Genomic DNA, 22,008 nt, shown 5'->3' on the forward strand with positions numbered 1-22,008 from the left:
TTTAAATTGTCTACAGGAATACTTAAATGAAACATTGACGTTTTCCATGTTTTTGCAGTTCATTAAATATGCATAGAATCTAGGTCTCTACACACAGAGTAAGATGAAAAATTTAGAGAATTTTAAATACATAATTATATGTAATCTAAATTCTATCAGCTAAACTAGACTCTGAGAATTAAATTACAGAAATATACTTGTTCATTAGTAATTCCTTTGAAGGGAAAGGAGAGTGTCACGCTAGCCTTGAAAGTGCAGTAATTGACCCAATTCACTGCTCAGTAATTTCTAGTTTTGCTAAAAATTGAGCATAAAATTTCTCCTGCCATCCAGCTTTCCTTGGTAGTGGTGTCATGTGAGATTTTTCCAGAAACCCATGCTAATGTCTGGACACCACTGGTTATTCTGCTCTTTTCTAAGACAGTTTATACAATTTTACAGATAAACTGAGGTAAACCCCAGTTGTCACAAGAAACATTACGGTGAGGGAAAAATCATTCCAAATAATTTTCCCATTATATTTCCTTTAATTTAATGAAAGCTTAATATAGCAAAGGGCTTATAAGAAGTAAAAACAAAATAAATAATTTTAAAAGGGTGTTATATTGTCTATAATTTAACTAGTAGTATAATATGCATGTGAATAGTCATTTTATTTTACACCTTAGGGGCTGTTGGTTAATATCTGGAATACACCACCAAGGGCTACACAGACTGGTGGGGAGGTGGCTAATCAGTCTTGCATGGACTCTAATGGAAGCCCACACTGGAGAGCCAGCTACCAGAAGCTCTTAGCCAACTGCTTCTCTTATCAACATAAATGTTTGGTTAGGCAGCATCATGGATGGTAGACATGACTTTTCACTGAGGAAATAAGTAATGTTCAAGATACATGAAGCAAGTCTCCCCACCAAAAATGTGTGCATAGCTCTGCCAAGGTATGAACAAAATTTAAAAATCTAAGTATCAAGGTATCCCAATAATTATATTTTGGACAGTGGCCCTTGGGATTTTGGAACTTGACCAGTCCTGTGGTAAACTGCTTAGAAAGAGTCTAGCCTTTTGATGTGATTTCAACGAGATCAGCTGAATCTTTCCATGAAAATATTGCCACATCTGCCCCAAAGAAACCTCCGGGGATGGGCAACCCAGGTCCCCAAAAGAACAGAGCTGGGATTTCACTAAGATTATAGGGCAGGTTGTAAGGCTTCTGTGTGTATCTCCTTATTATCAGCAATCAACAATCTGTAGGAGGCTTCAGTCTGAGACGTCCTTTCCTGGAAGCATACCTTGAGTTGGGAGATTCGGGGAAAAAGTCCTCTCCCTCACCCAACAGATGTCATCTACCTTGAAGTACCTAAATTCATTGAACTGCACCGTCCTTTCTCCTCCCACCCCCACCAAAAAGTTCTTGACAATTGCAAGTGAGCAAACTGGCTTAAGTTAGTTTCCAACAGTGGGATTAGAAAGGAAAGTCAGTGGAAAAAAAAAAAAAATTAAAAATGCCTCTGGCAGCTGTGCTTTTTTTCTCAAAGCAAATTCTCATAAGTAAAAAGCAAACCCTGAAATCACTATCTATGTACTTCCTGCAGCTCTAACATTTGGATGTCAGGAACTTGCTTTTGGAATTCATACCATAGAATTTTCTATTCCTTTTTTTTCTTTTGCCCACACAGGTGTTATGACTCATTTGCAGGAATCCACTTTTCCCCGTGCTTTGTAATATGTTTTTGTTTCTTTTAGATAAGATCTCATCGTAAGTACATATTTATTTGTATATCACTAACGGGACTCAGTCCATTTCATCTGGTAATGAAAATGTGAATTGCTACAGTCACTCTGTATTTTTTTTCCAGTTGATATAGTTTATTCTCAGATGGTAGTAACCCTACCACATATTTACTTCAGAAGCTTCTGTTCATCACTTACGTTTGCATTTATCCTCAAAAGTCTCAGTATTTTTCAAGAATAATCAAACCTAAATCTGAGGAAACCCTCACAGGAATGGAGGTTTAGTGCGGAAAACCTTCCCAGGTTTGATTGCTTCAGTGTCACTTTATTATGGTCCTCATATCTTCCTGTATCACTCCCCCCATCTAATTACCTTTCAATTTCAATTTGTTCTTAAAAGATCCAATAGCTTCAACATGTGCACACTCAATATATTTTCTTTTTATTTCCCTTTTAGATAGCACACAATGAACTCATTCCCATAACCTTTGACTTGTGTAAATACTGGACATTACAGATTTTTGCTAGAAGAATGTTTGACATCAGGGAGTTTTAGTTAATTTTTCTTTCTTTTTCTGAACAAAAGTCTCCTATTCACAAAGAAAACTGTGTGTGGAATCCCAACAGATAGCAAAGAGCAAACCTATTCCTGAGGGGGAAGACAGGAAGCAGAGCCCTTGTCTCAGCTGCCGTGCTTGTCACCAGGGCCTGCACTGGTCACAGACTGAGTTCCAAGCCAGTCTCTAGTCCCATAACAACGTGGAAGTTTTGTTTTGTTTTTTAAGAAAATCAGATGCCTATTTTTCTTTCTTCTGGCTGGGGCTGTATTTGAATTGTGTCATGCCAAGTCTCTGGCTTTCGATCAGCGCTGCTCTGTTAGAGTAACCGGTGTTTCTGCTGACGCAATGGGGTAACTCTACACACATGCATCATTGCAAGAACAGGCCTCAGACTCTACCAGCAAACCCCACAGCTGAACGCTAGCAAAATGAGAAAAGCACAACGTGCTTTCCAACACGCAAAGGATATTCAACACACAGTGATATTCTTACTCAAGGGATTAAGCACTGGATTTCTGGTGTAAAAATTTCCTTTTACAATATAAAATAATGGAAAGACTTCTATTCACACTTTGGAACTCTCTTCTTGATCATTATTTTTTCGTGACATCTTCCTTGCCCTGTCTTCTGTTATCCTATATTACCTTTATCTCTCAAGTACATCGTTGTAATTTTACTTTTTGTGTGTGATTACTGGATTGAATGAGGTGGCTCTAGGTGGGCAGTGGCTGGGTTAGCCTTTGCTCCCTGTCACATTCCAAGGACTCAGCACATCATGGGCACTCAGTACATATTTGCTGAGTGATGAATGGCTAAATGAATGAGTAAACATATAGCAGTTTGAAAAAAGCTTTTCTGGGCAAAATAAAACGTTGATATTTGTGTCCTAATTTTTTTGAGGTTTCATTGTTTTATCTAATCTTAAAGAGGGTGAAGCTCAGATACAGAGTACAAGGTTGCACCTTTTGTCTTCCTCTAAAGTTCTTTTCATTCTGCTTACATCAAACAATAACAGAAAATGGGAGGACAGAAACTAGAGCACTGTATCCAGAGAGATGTGGTCCTGCAAAGCAAAACACAGTTGGCAGCATAGAGACTCACAGAGCTCTGGAACCAGTGAGGGGCAAGCCAGCTGTTAGAGTGTTTCTTGTTCCTCATTAGTACATGTGTCAGGATGTACGGCAGGAGGGGTGAAGAGTGTCCCTCTCATGGATGAAGCTGTCGAGGTGGCTATCCGCATAAGGGAAAGAAGTCAAACGTTCTGCTCCTCAGCCAGAGGTAGGTTTGAAGAGACTCAACTACACAATCTTACAAGGATAAGGTTCTGCGATAACTGATTTTCCACTGGCCAGGTGAGTAGTGGAGGTTTTATACAAAATGAAAAACATATCCTGAAAATTATTTGCGTTACTACTAAGTCTTTTGGCTTATGCCATGTGTGTCTGTGTTAATCTGTTGCTTGCATACAAGTGGGCTTGACATTTTTGTTGACACTCTCAGGTCCCTGTACATGACTCAGCATGAGCCAGGAGGAAATCACCCACCTTGTCTGTTGCCATACTTTAGCTGTGAAGTGCTGTCTCTACTATCCAAGAAGGAAGAAGAGGAAAGAAGCCTAAGTGGAGTCAGAGGAAGAAATACTATAAAACCAAGAAAAACAGAAAAGCATCCTGCAGATTCAAAGGCAGCTAATTCCTCTGAAGTTGATTTAATATAAGAACCTGAAGAAAAGAATAAAAACTTGCATAGAACTCTCAAGAGGTTGGAAGGAAAGAAAATAATAGAAATCCATAGCAGAACTGGCCAAGATGAAGAAAGAAGATAAAAGAAGGGGGTTTAAATAAAAAAGGATAGGATAAACTGCAACACCTTTTCCTAAAAAATATTTAAAATACCTCAGGTCAACATTTCATCCAATACTCAATGATGGAAAGTTAATGGCATTCCCATTACATAAATAAATAAATGAATAAAGATGATCACTATAGTTACTTAAAAATTTTAACTGTTGTTCAGAAAGTATGACTGTCCCAAGATATAGGAAAGTGGTGATTATTAAAAGGATTAAAAATTAAAAGATGATCTGTCTACCCAGCAAACTCTAAAGAACAAAATGCAAAAGCTAGTGGAATTAATGTGTGCACTGAATTGGCTGGTAAAACAAACACATAACTAAATATCCATCATTCCTCCTTCCCTCCATCCAATGGCTTTCTTTTATGTCCACAGTGATCAGTTAGAAATTTGGCAGGAGTGGAAAATGCTATAAAATATTGAGAAAAGAACCTAATGAGAAATGTGTAAAATGAATTGAAGGTAATTAGTTGCTTTTTCAAAGCTCAAAGACATTTTGACTAAAGGAAGAGATGTGCCACATTCTCGGAAGAGGTCAATTATTATAAAGATGCTAATTCTTCCCACATTCATTAACAAATTTTAGGTGATTCTAATAATTCCCAACAGGATTAGCAGAATTTAGCGAAATGATTTTAAAGTTCAGCCAGAATAAAAATGAGTAAGAAGATCAAAGGATATTTGGAAAAATATCCTTTGTGTTGTGAAAGAATTCACACTATCAAGAATAAACCTTAAATTATAACAAGGAAAACAGTGTAGGTGAATGAATAAAAATATTCAATATTGTAATTATATCCATTATCCCCCAAAATCAGTCTATACATTTTCGTTGAATTTTTTAAAAAGTCGTCAAACTGATTTCATAGTTAATCCAGGAAATTAAAGGTGCAAATAACTAAGTAAATGTGGAAAAGGAAGGTGATCTTGCTCTACTAGATTCCAGAATACACTATAAGGCTATAATAAACACCAATTATGTGTGTTTATTATGCAGTGTGGCAATTACGCAGAAACAAATTAATGGGACATAATAGACAGCCCCAAATAGAATCTTATATATTTAGGAATTTAATAGATGAGATAAATAGCATTTTGAATCAGTGATAAAAGAGAGTTTATATAATAAATGGCATTGAGGGTATTCAGGGGTGGAACAGTAGGAAAGCCATCTTATAATTTACACAAAACTGTCTGGCTGAACATTAAAAATATTATAAATTCCTGTAAAGAAAATTCAGAATAATATTTTTATAACCATGGAGTGCAAATATTGCTTCCTAAAAAAGCCTTAACACATGAAAGCCATAAAATAAAAATTTAACATTTTTAATACATATGAATGTAAAACAGGAGGTCATCATAAAGTTAGCAGAATTATGATAAATTAAAAAAAAAACTGGAAACACATAAAACCAGAACATTCTGGACATATAAATAATATCCACTATATAAAGTGCTCATATAAAACAATATGAAGTTACAGCAAACCAATAGGAAATTTGGAAAAAGCCATAAATGGATAAAGGACATTTTCTACAAAGAGTTGTTTAGAATAAAGTACATCTGAGTTAAATAGTTCATTCCATTCACCAAATTCTTGAATCATTTGATTTTTACCTGCTATGGGAGCCTTCTAATCAGAAAAGGAAATGGGTAGGTAATTAAAGAAGACTGCGTGAGATGTGAATAAAAATTTTTTAGTTCTGAATATATACTTCATGTTTATATGCACTTAGAAAACTGAGAGGAAAGATACCAATATGTTATCTCTAGGCAATATTTTTATTAAGGGTAGTTTAAAAATATTGTTTTCATATTGTTTTGTATTTTTAAATTCTCTCCAATGAGCATATATTTTTTAAATTATCAGAAATGGATCTCTGTATATACACTTAAGTAGGTAGATAACGAGGCAAATATCTAAAATCTTGGGAGGGAATCAGAGGTTGCCACATAAATTAAGTGCCCTCTGCACTACAGCATCAGATGGCCAGGAAGGAAAGTAAGAAAGAAAAGTTACTGGGTTAGCTAAGGTCCACCAGAGAGGAGTCGGAAGTTCTGCATTCTAGCTGTAAGATGAGAACTGTGTGGGAAAAGATGCACATAGACAAATGTGAAGGAGAGAAGGCATCTGGCATTGCTATTCATTGGCTTATTTGAGGCAATCCAAGGACACACATCTGATGGTTGTTAATGGGAACTGCCCTCTGGGATTCAGAGGTCACATTTTGCATGCCAACAGGTTCTTACCGTCTCTGCATTCCAAGTGGGAACTGACTTTGGGTGGTGAGCATGGGTAATGGGGTGGCAACTTCACATCATTTAGCTTGACCTGCCAGGTGTGCTCACCAACCCCCTGTAACACATTAAGCTTTCCATGGTGCCCAGCTTGGAATGTATGCAAAGGAGATATCAGCTCATCAGAAATTCTGAGTCTTTAGTACACATTGGTGAGTATCATGATATCTGAAAATAACATAGAGCAATTTGGAATTCTTCTTTAAAATTCCAAGGATGAGGGGGTAATATACATAAATTAAAAGAAAGAAGTTGGCATTTTCAGGCTAAAATACTACTCATTTTTACCATACTAGTTCTCCTTCAAGGGGTAAAGAGGTCATAGTGCTGACCATCAGCCTTCCACAGGATGGATTGAACTAAGTGACAAGGCCAAAGGGGATCAGAAGTGGGATCCCTTCTTCTGACAGAGATATCCTATTTCTTTTTTTTTTTTTTTTTTTTTTTGAGACAGAGTCTCGCTCTGTCGCTCGGGCTGGAGTGCAGTGGCCGGATCTCAGCTCACTGCAAGCTCCGCCTCCCGCGTTTACGCCATTCTCCTGCCTCAGCCTCCCGAGTAGCTGGGACTACAGGCGCCAGCCACCTCGCCCGGCTAGCTTTTTGTATTTTTTTAGTAGAGACGGGGTTTCACCGTGTTAGCCAGGATGGTCTCGATCTCCTGACCTCGTGATCCGCCCGTCTCAGCCTCCCAAAGTGCTGGGATTACAGGCTTGAGCCACCGCGCCCGGCGAGATATCCTATTTCTACTCGATGTTAAAAACAAAACAGCACATAACAAAAACAAAACCAACCTCCTACTCATTTTAGTAGGGAAGAGATAAGTCATTCAATTAATAGTCCTGTGATGATGGGGGGGTAGGGGTAGGGAATTATCCAAATCTAACTCCAAAATAAATTCCATCTTGCATTGGGTTAAATACTAAAAAATAAGGCCATAAAAAGGATAAGACAATAACAGAGATGAATATAAAACTGACCTCAGTTTCGGTAAGGTCTGCCTACACACAGACCCAAAGGAAACAAAGAAAAAGGCCGACGGATATAAAAATATAAAAATGTAAAACTTCTGTATATCATTCTGTATTATATGAATATTAGTAAGTACAAGGAAAAAAACATATACATATCTCAATAGATGCTGAAAATGAATTTACTAGGTTGATACTTCTTTGACAAGATACATATTCTGAATCAAAAGCCAACAGAAAACCTAACTGTGAAACATTAGATACATCCCCATTAAAGTAAGAATTAAGAGAGAATTCCTACTATTATCAAAATTACTTAATGTTCTGCAATATTTACCAATGCAATGAGGGAGGAGAGCAGAAAAACAGAATAGCAGGAAAGACAAAATATCTTTACCTGCAGGCTATATGATATCAACCAACTATTAGAAACTATAAGAGAGACAGTAAGGTAGCTGATTATAAAGTTAAAAATCAATAGCTCTCCTATATACAAATAATACACCATTACAAAACTTTATGAAACAATCCTTCTACAAAATCAATAAAAGACATTGTACCCTGAAGATTAAATTCTAATATAAAATAAGCATTCAGCATGATTTCAATCAAAGTTGACATGGAGTGTGTTGAGAATTTGACAAAATGATGCTAATACTTATCCAAACATATAAACACAGGAGAATAAGTAGAAAAAGCTTAACAAGAAAGAGCAACTGGAAATGAAAATAAATGATAAAGCTTTACTAATTTATAGTGCAATGCTGAAATCAGTAGCAGAGAGTTAAGAAGAAAAGAGAACAGAGAATTTAGAAACAGAAGCAATTAATATGGCTACTGGACATACACTAAAGATGGTATTTGAAGCTGGTAAGGAAGAAATACATGGTGTTTAGGCAAGAAGACATCTTTTTGGGAAAAATAACTTGAAACCTCTCAGCTCACACTTCACCATATTTAATAAAAAATATATTTCAGAGGTAGCAAAGTTTTAAACAGAGCATGAAAGCATATAGGCACTGAAATGACTGATACTGCTTCTTTTTAAAACTATTCCAAAATCCATTTCAAATTTTACTCATAAAGGCAATGTCCCCAAATTAAATAGTTACTCCTGCAGACTCCTTAGTAGCTGGAGACAGCATGGGAAACATTTGAGGCCAGTCAGACATCAGCTTAGGGTTTTGGGGAGGAGCTTAGGTTTCCTGGTACAGAGTCTCTAGGTCCTCTTCCCCTTCCATCCCCCTGCCTGGAACATAAACATACTGTACCCACCTGTGATCAGGAGGCAAGAGGCATCACGATGAAAGCAGGCAGAAGGGAAAGACAAGAGATGAGCATCTTTTCTAAGGGACCTCTAAGGATAATACTGAGCCAGTCTGGACTTGCTATTGTGAAAGGCTTCAAGAAACTGTTGAGTTTTCTCTTACTGTAGCTCAATGTGAGTTCCAACTGCTTCTAGCAAAGATTATCTTGCTCATGCCTGTAATACCGCACTTTGGGAGGCCAAGGCAGGTGGACATGAGGCCATGAGTTCAAGACCAGCCTGTCCAACATGGTGAAATCCTGTCTTTACTAAAAATACAAAAAATTAGCCAGGTGTGGTGGCCGGCACCTGTAATCCCACTTACTTGGGAGGCTGAGGCAGGAGAATCACTTGAACCCAGGAGGCAGAGGCTGCAGTGAGCTCAGATCACGCCATTGCATTCCAGCCTGGGCAACAAGAGTGAAACTCTGTCTCAAAAAATAAATAAGTAAATAAATAAAAACAAAAAATTAAAACAGATTATCTTGAAGAGTAAAATACTTTTCTAAGAAATGGATCTGAGGATCCATTAAGGAAAAAACTGATTAATCTAATACATAAACCTTTAAAAAATTGGAGAGCTACAGATCTATAAACGAACATGTGCCATAAGTATGTTTAAAAGACAAAAGAATAGGAAAAATATACATGAGACACATATATAAGAATAATTGCCTAAATACATAGAACTCTTATAGACAAAAATATGTACAATCCAATAGAAAATTGAGCCCTTTATGACTTAGCCTTAGTTGTTGCTCAGCATCACCTCTGTCATACTGGATATTAGCTGAAGATTCATGAGCTCCCCACCCAAATTCAAGAAGAGGGGATCTAGATGCCACCTGTGAGTAAGAAGAGCATCAAAGAATTTGAAGGCATGTTTTAAAACTATCACAAGCTGTAACTATTGAATCTAGCAATATCCATTCTAGGAATTTATCCTGTAGAAGCAAGCAAAGTTGAGCATGCAAGATATATACAATGTTCATTCTAGCACTATTTATAACAATGGCTCTTAAATTTCATCATGCCTCTGAATCACCTGGAGGCCTTGTTAAGACAGATTTCTGGGGCCACCCAAAGTTTCTGCTTCAGGAGGTCTGGGGTGGAGTTGGAGAAACTACATTTTTCAAAAGTTTCTTGTTGATGTTGATTCTGCAGCTCTGAGCAATAGATTATGAGAACCACTGATTTATACTATTATTACCTCAAATTCTAACATTGTACTTGTTTTCCCATTCGATAAAGAAAATGTGATTCTAGTATATCACAATGGAACAGGAAGAAATCCCTGGCCTTGTTACTAGCTGACAAATGTATTCTTAGTCTATTTTTGATGGGAAGAAAGCTCTTTGGGCAACTGAACCTTAAGTTCTAACCTTCTAACCTCAGCCCAGAATTGCTTAGTAAGATTAATGTGAAACTTGAAATAGCAGAATGTTGGAGAAACTTAGTGACTCTGCTCCCTAACGTCCAATCAAAGGCATATTCAGGGCCAATGCCAGTCCCCATCTCCTGTCCTTAAATACTCCAGCTCTATAGCTGCCGCAGCCTGCCACTAACTTCACAGGCATAACAACATGAGAAGCAACAGTAAATCAGCAGCTTTCCTAGATTACTAACCATTCCATACCAGAAAGCCTGAATTTTCCTAGCAGCATTCTTAAATTGGCTTCCTGACGAGTTTAGAGGCTCTCCCTGTTATCTTGTGATATTTGACCTTTATTGTTCTATTATCTGGTTATATTGTCTGCCTATGTGATACACTATAGCACAGAGCAGCTAATGAGGAAGAACACTGGGATAATCCTTCAGAACATTTGAGCATTACTTCTTTTGTTTTTGAGACAGTGTCACTCTGTCACCCCGGCTGGAGTATAATGGCATGATCTTGGCTCACTGCAACCTCTGCCTCCTGGGTTCAAGTGATTCTCCTGCCTCAGCCACGCCAGTAGCTGGGATTACAGGCACATGCCACCAAACCTGGCTAATTTTTGTATTTTTAGTAGAGATGGGGTTTCATCATGTTGGCCAGGTTGGTCTTGAACTCCTGACCTCAGGTGATCCTCCTGCCATGGCTTCCCAAAGTGCTGGGATTGCAGGTGTGAGCCACTGCACCTGACCCATCTGAGTGTTACTTCTAAATTCCTTTCCCTGAAGTTACTGACATCATCACCACTTTCTTAACTCAAAACTCTCCTCACTATTCACTTCATGATTTAGAAACCTCTTATCTCATTCCAATTTACTTTTCCAGATTTATTGATCTCACTCTCCCTATGTGAACTCTGTTCCGGGCCTTTAGAGGTAACTTGGGTTTCTCCAAATGTGTACCATGCACTTGACCTTTATATAAATGCCATTTTCCGTCCCTGAAAGCTCCTCCCTTTGAATTCTTCTCCATGCTTGACACGTGGCCCATCATTTCCTCCAGGATGACCAGCTCCAGTGACGAAGGATACTGCGCTCCTCTGTAATCCCACAGCACTGTTTACATTTATATTGTATGAAAATTATTTGTGATGTCTCCCGTGTTCTATAACAGTGTAAGTTCCTCAAGGGCACAGACCACAGGCGCTTCAGCTGAGGACTGCACACACTGCTCAGCAGTGCTTTGCAGGAGCCCAGCATCATGGGACACTTCAGGAAGGTACACTCCAGATACAGGTGTGTAAAAATGCACACATCCTTTCCAAATGCATCACTGAAATTCAAACTCATAATAAAAACTCAGAATAGAACCAGATAGTTGCAACAGCAGGTTTTAACTAATATGCCGATTAAGCAAGTATTTCTTACTTTGAGCTGTAGTCGCACCCTGGCCAAAAAGAATTTCCAACAGTTTTCTCTGGAGTCTACCATGCCCAGAGCATGAACTTCATTATGAATTCCAGAAATTATCTTGTCCACATCTTCATCGCTGAACAGATCTGGGATTTCTCCTGCCCCAAAGAACGAGTAGAATTACTAAAAGACCATTGCAATTTAAATTTTACATATAACTTTTAAACGTCTGAAATGTTTTACAAGACAAAGTTCAGCATAAATGATGAGTTTAAAATCAGAAATGTCATGTTTCTTTTTTATTTCCAAGACATACGACACATACAAGCCATGATGAATACACCCTCTACACCCACAAGTGTAGGAATAACATTTACTTCACTGAAGGCCTTCTCATCCATAAACAGACTAAGAAAGCAACACACCTCAAATTAGTTAGGTTTATAGGTTTCTCCCTAAAGACTGCCCAGCAAACATCTCAAAGACGAATTCTCTCTCTTTAAAGTTCACTGAAACTACAGATAATTTGTCATTGGGGAAGATCTTTCAAGAAATGTGTTGGTTTAATCACCTGATGCCAGCAAGTCATTAATCAGCATGAGGAAGCTCTCATCTAGAACCTGGGCATCTGTCAGCAGGAACACAGTGGGCATGTTCTTGGCTCCAGTTCGGATGTACAAATTGGCAAGATCTACCTGTAAGGAAAGGCCATCACTCATGTTTTGTTAAAATGCTGATGCCGCGTTGAGAGGATGTGTGTGAGTGCCGGGGAGAACTGAGTAACTGTATCGCCATAGCACTGTGGGGTGCCTTTCACTGGTTCACATATTCCTTCTCTGAGAGACCCCATTCTAGGGGACAGCAGTGTGACACCACCTCCATTTCCGACATGTAAGGATGAGTGTTGTGTTTCTGGCTTACTGCAGCAGAGAGATGAAAACAGGCTCAGATCACCAACTCCCTTCTCACTGAGTACAAGCGAATTCATTGATGCCTTTGTCAAGCAGTGCCATAAAAAGAAGTCTGCTCATTTTAACAACTGTCCTATTTTACTGAAAATGGGTTTATTTCATTAGTAATATTAAAACTATGTGATTTTTTAAAATTTAAATTATCACTTGGCACAAATTGTAGGTACTATTTTGTAAGTACATTTGTTACTAAAAAGCAAAGCTTGAAAAACACACGAGAGTTTCCTGAACGTGTTATTCCTATTGCATCTTCTCCTATTCTTATCCAATGTGGAAGAAATCTATTTTCTCTTGTGAAGTTAGTGTCTTTTTTCCCCAACCTGCCATACAGGAACACTAACAGCAATAAGCATCAGGTTTGATTAATAGAAAATAGAAAGACATTTGTGTAAGCAAGTATTTAAGTAAATATTTTCTAAGTCAGGTTTACATGTTATTAAACCTACATAAAACTTGTAAAAATTTATTATTACTAATTTGACCATAAAGGCAAAACTGCCAAAGGTCAATTACTGCTCTAAAGAGCTCCCGCTCTCCTGTGGTTGCGGAGGCCTTGGCCAAATCTGGGAGTCACAGCCAAGGTGGGCGCACTGGGAGCCTCGGCTTTATCTACCAAGCAGAAGGGTCAGAAGAACTGCCTGTCTCCTTTACTCACCCGAAGTTCCTGGATTCCATAGCCCTCGGTCAGAGTGATCTGAAAGACCTCAAGGCCACAAAGGTAAGCTGCCAGCCTGGACAAGCTCTGCTTGCCACTGCCCCCCACTCCAACCAAGAGAGCACAGCCCTGAGGGGTCCGTAAGATCCGGCTGATGCGACACCTGGGGAAAGAAAGCGCCCATCGTGGCACAGAATCAAAAATGCCCTGGGACTATGTCTGTTTTGTTTATTTTTATATATTTATTTATTTTTGAGATGGAGACTTGCTCTGTCGCCCAGGCTGGAGTGCAGTGGCGTGATCTTGGCTCACTGCAGCATCTGCCTCCCGGATTCAAGTGATTCTCCTGCCTCAACCTCCCAAGTAGTCAGGATTACAGACACTACCACCATGCCCCGCGAATTTTTGTATTTTAGTAGAGATGGGATTTCACTATGTTGGCCAGGCTGGTCTTGAACTCCTGACCTCAAGCGACCCACCTGCCGTGGCCTCCCAAAGTGCGGGGATCACAGGTGTGAGCAACCGCGCCTGGCCTATGTCTGTTTTGTTTATTCTTTAGATAAACAGTGAAAGACTAAATTCCAGTTTTTACTGGAAACCTCTAGTCCTTGTTCATTTGTTTCCCCATCAAAGATGGTATCTTCACCCTCACCCTTGAACTGCTCCCATGACAAACCATCCCATGCTAATAACATTTTGAATTCTCTTAGTGCTTTGCTATCACCACCAAAAGTCCAAAAAGAAAATATATGCAAAGGCCTTATGTTAAAGTCTTCAAAATATTTTGATTGGCAAGAAAGATCCGAATTCCACACCAGCATCCAAGTATGAGGACATCAAAGGAGGAATAGCCTTGTGCCGGAAATCTTTGCTGTAGAATTATTTTGGAAAGAATGGACTTGTTTAGACCAACAGATCTCTCCGTGTGACTTACTCAGCAAATCAAGCACTAGTTTCTTAATGTAACTTTTGCTTCCTTCACACTAGAGCCTTCCCTTGTAACTACACCATTCTAGAATAATTTTCTGAAGCCATTCAGTACCACAAAGTTAAATTTCCACCAAGCCAACTAATCCCTTGTTCTGTAATATCCAAGGCATTCTGAACGCTTACTCTATTTATACTATTGCTATATTTTACAGCTATAAATAAACTGGCTTTAACGTTAACAAAAGATGGGTTTGGTGGAATAAATAGTTCATAATTATGCTAAAAATATTAAGAAAACCAACAAAACAAAATATAAACATGTAGATAGTAAAACATCCCAAATTTGATGCCATCATTTTGCTCTAGGTTGCTTTTCTGAAATGAACTTAAACTTCAGAACCTGAATAATCTACATAAATTGTTTTAAATAGTGCTTTTCGAAAAACATTAAGTTGGGATCACTTATATTAGGACCAGCACATGTGAACATTTTCTGAAAACCTCCAATAACAGAAAAGATAGGTTATTTTTACAAGCTCAGTCATCACATTAAATTTTACTTCACATGACCACACAACAAAACCACCTTGGGAAAAGCTATAAAATTACTCTGACATGAGAGATACCCCAAGCTATAAAGCAGGGTTTTCATTTCATTTTAATGTATGCTTTGAGGTTTTTAACCTCACAAGATTCACTAAGTGGCAAAGTCCCTTTCTATAACACTCAAGGACACGCTCTTAAATCACCTCTAATGCTGAGTAAATCAGCTTCTGGCTCATAATCCCTGATCAAAGAAACAGCCTTACCTTTTAGGCCACTGAAAATTCCGTACTGAGGGATTATATGGGAAAAAGTCTCCTCAGTATCAATGGGAGGTTTCTGTTTCACCTGAGCCAGGACGCACATACACAGTGACTGTATATTAACCCAACGAGAGACGGCATTGCTAATAGTTGATTTAACACCACGGTCTTAGATTCCAACTGAAACTTCCTTTGCATAATCAGAGGAAGGATCACAACTGCAAAGGGATCAATAAAACTACCAACACTTAGTTGTGATGACAGGAAGGGCTCTACAATTTTTGTAGATTCTGGGGCTGAATATAAGCTTAAAGATTAATTCTTCTAAAAACGGAATTCTCCACATCTTATTTTCTCTGGATTTCTCCTTCTTCTTTTCTTTTCTTTTTGAGAGATAGGGTCGCACTCTGTTGCCTAGGCTAGAGTGCAGTGGCATAATCCTAGCCCGCTGCAGCCTCGAACTCCTGGGCTCAAGCAAGCCTCCCTCCTCAGCCTTCTGTGTAGCTGAGACTACAGGCACATGCCACCACACCCAGCTCATTAAAATAAAAAAAAAATTGTAGAGATGGGGTCTTACTACGTCATCCAGGCTGGTCTCAAACTTCTGGCCTCAAGTGATCCTCCTGCCTCAGCCTCTCAAAGTGCTGGGATTACAAGTGTGAGCCACCACACTCAGCCTCTTCTTGTTTTCAATGATTTTTTTTTTTTTTTTAAGTCTTTGGCTGTTGTCACTTATTTAAGTCTTTGCTGGTGTCAATGAGAGATGAAGGTGACTTGGACTACCAGAGCAGTATTAGATGTAAACATGTGATCAACTTTCTACACAGCAGTGGCAATGTTAAGTTGTTTAGCCCAAACAATGAACTGTGTCATACCCATGCTAAAACCCATCCAACCACTTCTCACTGCACTTAGAATAAAATCAAACTTCCTTCTTCTGGTTACAAGGAAATACTCTGTATTGGTAAGGCTATTTCCTGCCTCTCCATTTTTGTCATATTATTCTCTATGCTGCAGCCTAACTGGTCTTCTTTTCTGTATCTCAAACATTCTTGCCTTAGGGTCAGATGCAATCTTATCTCTGTCTAGAATGTTCTTCCTCCAGATCTTTCCATGCTTAGCACCTAGGTATCATTCAGGTCTCACTTTAAATGTCACCTCTTCACAGAGATGCCCAGTCCCTCTTTGGAAATTCACATATTGTATTTCTCACAGAACCTATTTTCCTTCTTGGCATGACACATCACTTTCTGATATTTTTCTTGCTCACTCTCTTGCTTAGTCATTCATGTCCTTATAGATGTCCATTTTCATTGCTAACATGTAAGCTCAACTATAGAGGGGATTGGATTGTGCTCACTGCTGCTGTATCTCAGCACCTAGAACAATGTCTGATAGGAGGGGCTGTAGATGGTTGCACAGTCTGTGCACTACATGAGGTACCAGGTCTAGGAGGTGAGCAAGAACCTTATCAGCCATGCTCTATCCAAGGACAGGTGCCTTTTTCTAATTTTCTGCCAACACAGCATGAGCCCTCCACCATTTTAAATGATTTGCACGAAATTGCTGAAAGGCTGGCAATATTCCTAGCTGGCACTCAACAAAACCTGCTTCATCAATGAAAATCAGTCCTTTGTCCCTTCTGAACTATGTGACTTTGAACAAGTAATTTACATTTCCACTTTCTTAATATTCAAGTAAAATAATGGATATGATGCCATCTCAGAAAACAGTGTGCCTATGTAAGACATTATCAAGAATGTGACATTAAAAAGCAACCCTCTTATACTTTAAAATTATACGTCAAACAGCAGATAAGAACTGCTGGTTCAGAGTGCTTAGTATGATCTATTGAAAAATGACAGTTGTGGATACCCAGCCATTCTTCCTTTTATGAAAAAGCATCGTGACTAACTCACACATGTTGCATGGCATCTTCAAATAAAACTAGGTGCATGGCAGCATTTAGTTCGTTGTAGTTGTCTAAGGTTTCCGTAAGAATCATCTTCAGCACTTTCCAGTCCCTCAGTGGCATGTAATGTGGGTCCTTCCCTCTGTTAGCAAAGTGGCAATAGATGAGGGGCTGTTGAAGTAGCATGTGACTATCTATACCCTGCAGGACGAGAAAGAGAAAAATATGGCATGTCAACCATCCACAGAGGTCCGGCTGTGGGCAGCATGGCCTGGCAAGAGAAATGTTTGCAGACCCATGCATGGGTAGGTGGGTGGAATGTTCCCAAGCATAGACCAAGTGTATTCTGGAGTCAAAGCCATTGCAAAAAGGTAAGCCCTTGTGCACCTCTCTCATATCCTCATCTAACTTTGGTCCCAATACCCAGTTGGTGTTGGAGTAAGTAGAGACCTCTGATATTCACACACTTACTTCAAAATATTTATAAGCAGTTTCCAGCATTTTTTTCTGAAACAAATCACAATCTTTTGTGTCTATCAGTTTGTCTCCATAAACACGGGCAGATTCATGAAGCCACAGATGTATTAAATCAAGTGGACCTTTTAAACACTCAGGAGAAGCAAATAAAATCCCCTACAAGGCAAAAATGGGGGAAAATAACTTAAATTCAGAGGTTGATGACATTCCAAATAAGTTTAACACTTTCTAAACTAAAATGTGAATTTAGCAAATGCTTAAGTTAAAAGAAATATCATCAATAGTAATGTGCATGTTTGTGTATAAAAGTAGGTTTACTTTTTGAAAAGTGCAATATTTTAAAATTTTAGTATGCTTATACCCATTTTTAGGTATGCAAGTAAGACCATTTCAAGAGCCAGCACAGGCGTGAAATATCACATCTGAGTACTTGAGCCTATTAAGCCTTACAATGGACTAAGTTTACAAAACCAATGTACAAACAGAAAGTCACAGTACTAACATGAAAGTCACAGAATTATATTTTTTTACTATAAAATCATTTGATATCAGTCTAATCATTTCACAGATGAATACAAGACCAAAAGTCAAGTACCCAAATTCATACTTTATGGGTAGATCTGGGTCTAGCACCAACACACTGTGACTCCTGTGCCCACTCATGGTGCTTTCAGTATCTTAGATTCACATCCACTCACTCCTCATGGAGAGAGGCAGCTTACTCTGGATGCACAGGAGAATAGTAAGGGAGTTGTGGAGAATTAAGTTGCAAAAGGCTAAAAAATTATTTGGCAGTGTCAGGTGCTGCTGACAGGCTGGATATGAAGAGTGAGGAGGCAGTCCTCGAGTCCCATTTCACCTATGACCTCTCTTCCCTGTCCTTCCGAGATTAAAATTCTGCTTTTAAACAGCACGGTATTAAGCAATCTTTCCAGCAGGAGCTAGATACACAGACATGGAAAGAACTACTCCGTGTTTATAAGAAGCAACTGACTAATGCTGTGTTATGGACTTGAGGCAGTTGTGGAGTGATTCTGAAAAGACGGTTATAAAAATATAAAGAAGTCCTATGGAGTTTTCATATTTAATCAATATACCACCTCTCTCACAAAAGAACTTTCAGCCATCCATTTGTACTGTACAGAGTAGACCACATTAATTGGATTTAAAAAAATAATTCCAGACTTTCAATTCCCTCTTCAGAATTTGCTAAGTCAAATACATAAACACTGTCCTTTTACCAGGTAAGCAAGGTAATTTTCAATATTAAACCAAAATGATCCAACAATTTAAAAATTACTATTTCTCTTAATATATGGTTAAAATCACACATAAATGCCTTATGCAAATACATGATCAATTATCCTTCTTACTTGGCACTCAGAACAGTAAGCACTCACTCACTCAATCTGAAGAGCCCAGACATCTACCTTTGCTTCCACTGCCAAGTCACCATATGCCATGGCCTGAATGGCCCCTACAATTCATGTCTTGAAACTTAATTGCCAATGTGACAATATTAAGAGGTGGGGCCTTTAGGAGGTGACTAGGTCATGAGGGCAACGTGATCTTATGAAAGGGGTGCTGGGCATTTGCCCCATTTGCTCTGTCCCTTCTGCCCCGTGAGGATGCACCACGCAAGGCACCATTTTGGAAGCAGAGACCAGGCCCTCACCAGACACTGAATCTGCCAGTGCCTTAATCATGGACTTCCCAGCCTCCGTAACTGTGAGAAATAAAATTCTATTATTTATGGATTACCCAATCTCAGGTATTTTGTCACAGCAGCACAGACAAAGACATTATATGACTTAAGGAGAAGCACTGTTCTCATTGATGCAATGGGAATAATAAACCTGCCATATTTACTTCCTGAGAAGTTTATGAGTAAAGTTAAAGAACACATATGGAAGTATATAACCATAGTTTTAAGCTGTTTTATAAATGCACACCGTTAACAGTATGGCATGGTTTGGATGTGTGCACCTCCAAATCTCGTGTTGAAATGTGATTCCCAGTGTTGGAGGTAGGGTCTGGTGGGAGGTGATTGGATCATGGGGGCAGATCCTTCATGAATGGTTAGACCATCCCCTCCATAATAAGTGAATTCTCACTCGGTTAGTTCATACAAGATATGGTTGTTTAAAAGTTTGGGGACCTGCCCCGACTCACTCTCTTGCTCCTGTTCTTGCCATGCAAAATGTGAAATACTGGCTCCCCATGACCTTCCACCATGATTGTCAGCTCCTGAGGCCCTCACCAGAAGCAGATGCTGGGGCCATGCTAGTACAGCCTGCAGAACCATAAGCCAGTTAAACCTCCTTTCTTTATAAATTACCCAGCCTCAGGTGTTTCTCTATAGTGACACAAAAAGTGGGCTAATACATAGTATTATAATTATTTGTCTACTCAAGAGGCATAACATAGAGCAGTCAGGGTACCTGGAAGACGTTTGATAAATCTCTCAGATTAAAGATGTAGTGGAATTTAATAGCTGTGGGTAAGAAGTTACACATCATTGTCTGATGGAATGCTATTGTTGCCTGGATCAAAGCGGGACCACTCCTGAGAACTGATGGAGCAAATGCTTGCCGTTGGAAGTGGAAACTAAAGATTTGGCCATAGATGGTGTTTAGTGCATCCAAAGATGGAAAATTGAATGCAAACACTGTGAAATGTCTCTGAAAAGAAAAACAAATATAAGAGTGTAAAAATCACGATTGTACCAGAAAATTGCAAAGACCTGATTTTTTCACTCCTCCCTGTATCCAGGCCCATTACCATGTAGCTTTTTAGTGTTCCACTCTGACTCTGGGGTTGGCCATGTGATTTACTTAAGCCAACAGAAGGAGGTGGAAGTGACAGTGTGCCAGTCATTGTCAGAGGTGTATATTTCTACTTACTTTGTTAAGCCTCTGACTTTGCCACAAACTCTACAGGCCCTAAAGTGAGAGACACATAAAGCAGGGCCATGCTGTCACAGTTACTCCAGCCAAAGCCACATCAAATTAACTGACAGTTTATCCCCAACATGCACAGATGAGCCCAGCCAAGATCAGCAGTCACTGAGCTCAGTCTCAGCTGAGTCCAGATGAAAAAGCAACCACTGTATGCTACTGAACATATGTTGGTGGGAGCTGCTGCTGTTGTCATGATTAAAAAGCTTATATGCGTACACAAAACCTGCACACAAATGTTTATAGCAACTTCCTTCATGATTGTCAAAAGTGAAAGCAACCAAGGTGTCCTTCAGTAGATGAATGGACAAACAAGCTGTGATGCATTCATACAGTGACTACTATTCAGCAATAAAAAGAGATGCACTATCAAGCCATGGAAAGACATGGAGAAATCTTAAGTGCATAGTTAAGCTAAGTGAAAAAAAGCCTATTTGGAAAGACTACATACCCTACGATTCTCACTACATGAAATTCTGGAAAAGGTAAAATTTATAGAAACAGAGAAAATATCAGTGCTTAAGGGATTAATATCCAGAATACATTGAGGCCTCCTAAAACTCAATGACAACAAAATAAACCAATTTAAACATGAGCACAAGACTTGAATAGACATTTCTCCAAAGAAGATACAAAAATGAATAATAAGCACACAAAAACATCACTAATCACTGGGAAAATGCAAATCATAACTACGAGATCCTGCCTCACACTCAACAGCATGATTGCTGTCAAAAAAAACAAAACAAAACAGAAAATAAGTGTGTGTGAGGATGTAGAGAAACTGGGACCCTGATGCACTGTCAGTAGGGAATAACATAAGGTATAGTTATCATGGAAAACAGTACCATGATTTCTCAAAAAATTAAAAGTAGAATTCTGATACTATTCAGTAATTGTATTTCTGGGTGTATACCCCAAAGAATTAAAAGCAGGGTCTTGAAGATATATTTGTTCACCCATGCTCACAGCAGCATTATTTACATTAGCCAAAATGTGGGAGCAACCCAAGTGTCCATCAACGAATGAACGACTAAGGAAAATGTGGTAAATACATGTACTAGAATATGACTCAGTCTCAAATAGGGAAAAAATTCTGCAATATGCCACAACTGGATGAACCCTGGACATTATGCCAAGTGAAATAAGCCAGCCACAAAAAGACAAATACTGGATAATTCCACTTATATGAGGTACTTAAAATAGCCAAAATCATAGCCACAGAAAGTAGAATGGTGGTTGCCCGGGGAAAGTGGGGAGGAGAAGAAGGGGAGCTCAATGGATAGAGTTTCAGTTTCACAAGATGAAGTTATGGAGGTGGGTGGTGATCTTGGCTGCCCAACAGTATGTATGTAGTTAATATTATTGAACTGTACACTTGAAATGGTTAATGTGGTAAATTTTATGTAACATGTATTTTACAACAATAATAATAGTAAAGAAAAGACAAAAGATCAATTGTTACCAGGGACTCAGAGGGAAAAGAGAGAGGAATGAATTGGTTGAGTACAGAGATTTTGGGGCAGTGACACTATTCTGTATGATATTGTTAACAGATGATACTTGTCATTATACATCTGTCAAAACCCATGGAATGTATAATACAAAGAAAGAATCCCAATGTAAACTCTGAACTTCAGTTAATAATAATGTGTCAATATTGGCTGATCATTGTAACTAATGCAAGATGTTAATAATAGGGTAAAACAAGTGAGGGCATTAAGAGAGTACATAGGAATTATTTGTACTTCCAGCTGATTTTGCTATAAACTTTGATATAAAAAGTAAAGTCT

At 38.7% G+C, this 22,008-nt stretch overlaps 1 protein-coding gene across 1 annotated transcript in view; it reads right to left on the reverse strand.

Annotated features, from left to right (window-relative positions):
- The window catches only part of DNAH11 (dynein axonemal heavy chain 11), a 371,689-nt gene that overhangs the window by 161,042 nt on the left and 188,639 nt on the right, over positions 1-22,008 (reverse strand). Inside the window, exons 49-54 of the mRNA XM_031935967.1 lie at positions 19,700-19,939; positions 17,253-17,414; positions 16,789-16,982; positions 13,134-13,296; positions 12,079-12,202; positions 11,523-11,665 (exon numbers count right to left, since the gene is read on the reverse strand). Coding sequence (XP_031791827.1) covers positions 11,523-11,665; positions 12,079-12,202; positions 13,134-13,296; positions 16,789-16,982; positions 17,253-17,414; positions 19,700-19,939 — 1,026 coding nt within the window. The remainder of the gene's footprint in view (positions 1-11,522; positions 11,666-12,078; positions 12,203-13,133; positions 13,297-16,788; positions 16,983-17,252; positions 17,415-19,699; positions 19,940-22,008) is intronic.

This window comes from Piliocolobus tephrosceles, chromosome 8, assembly GCF_002776525.5.
Source record: "Piliocolobus tephrosceles isolate RC106 chromosome 8, ASM277652v3, whole genome shotgun sequence".
NCBI classification, from domain to species: domain Eukaryota; kingdom Metazoa; phylum Chordata; class Mammalia; order Primates; family Cercopithecidae; genus Piliocolobus; species Piliocolobus tephrosceles.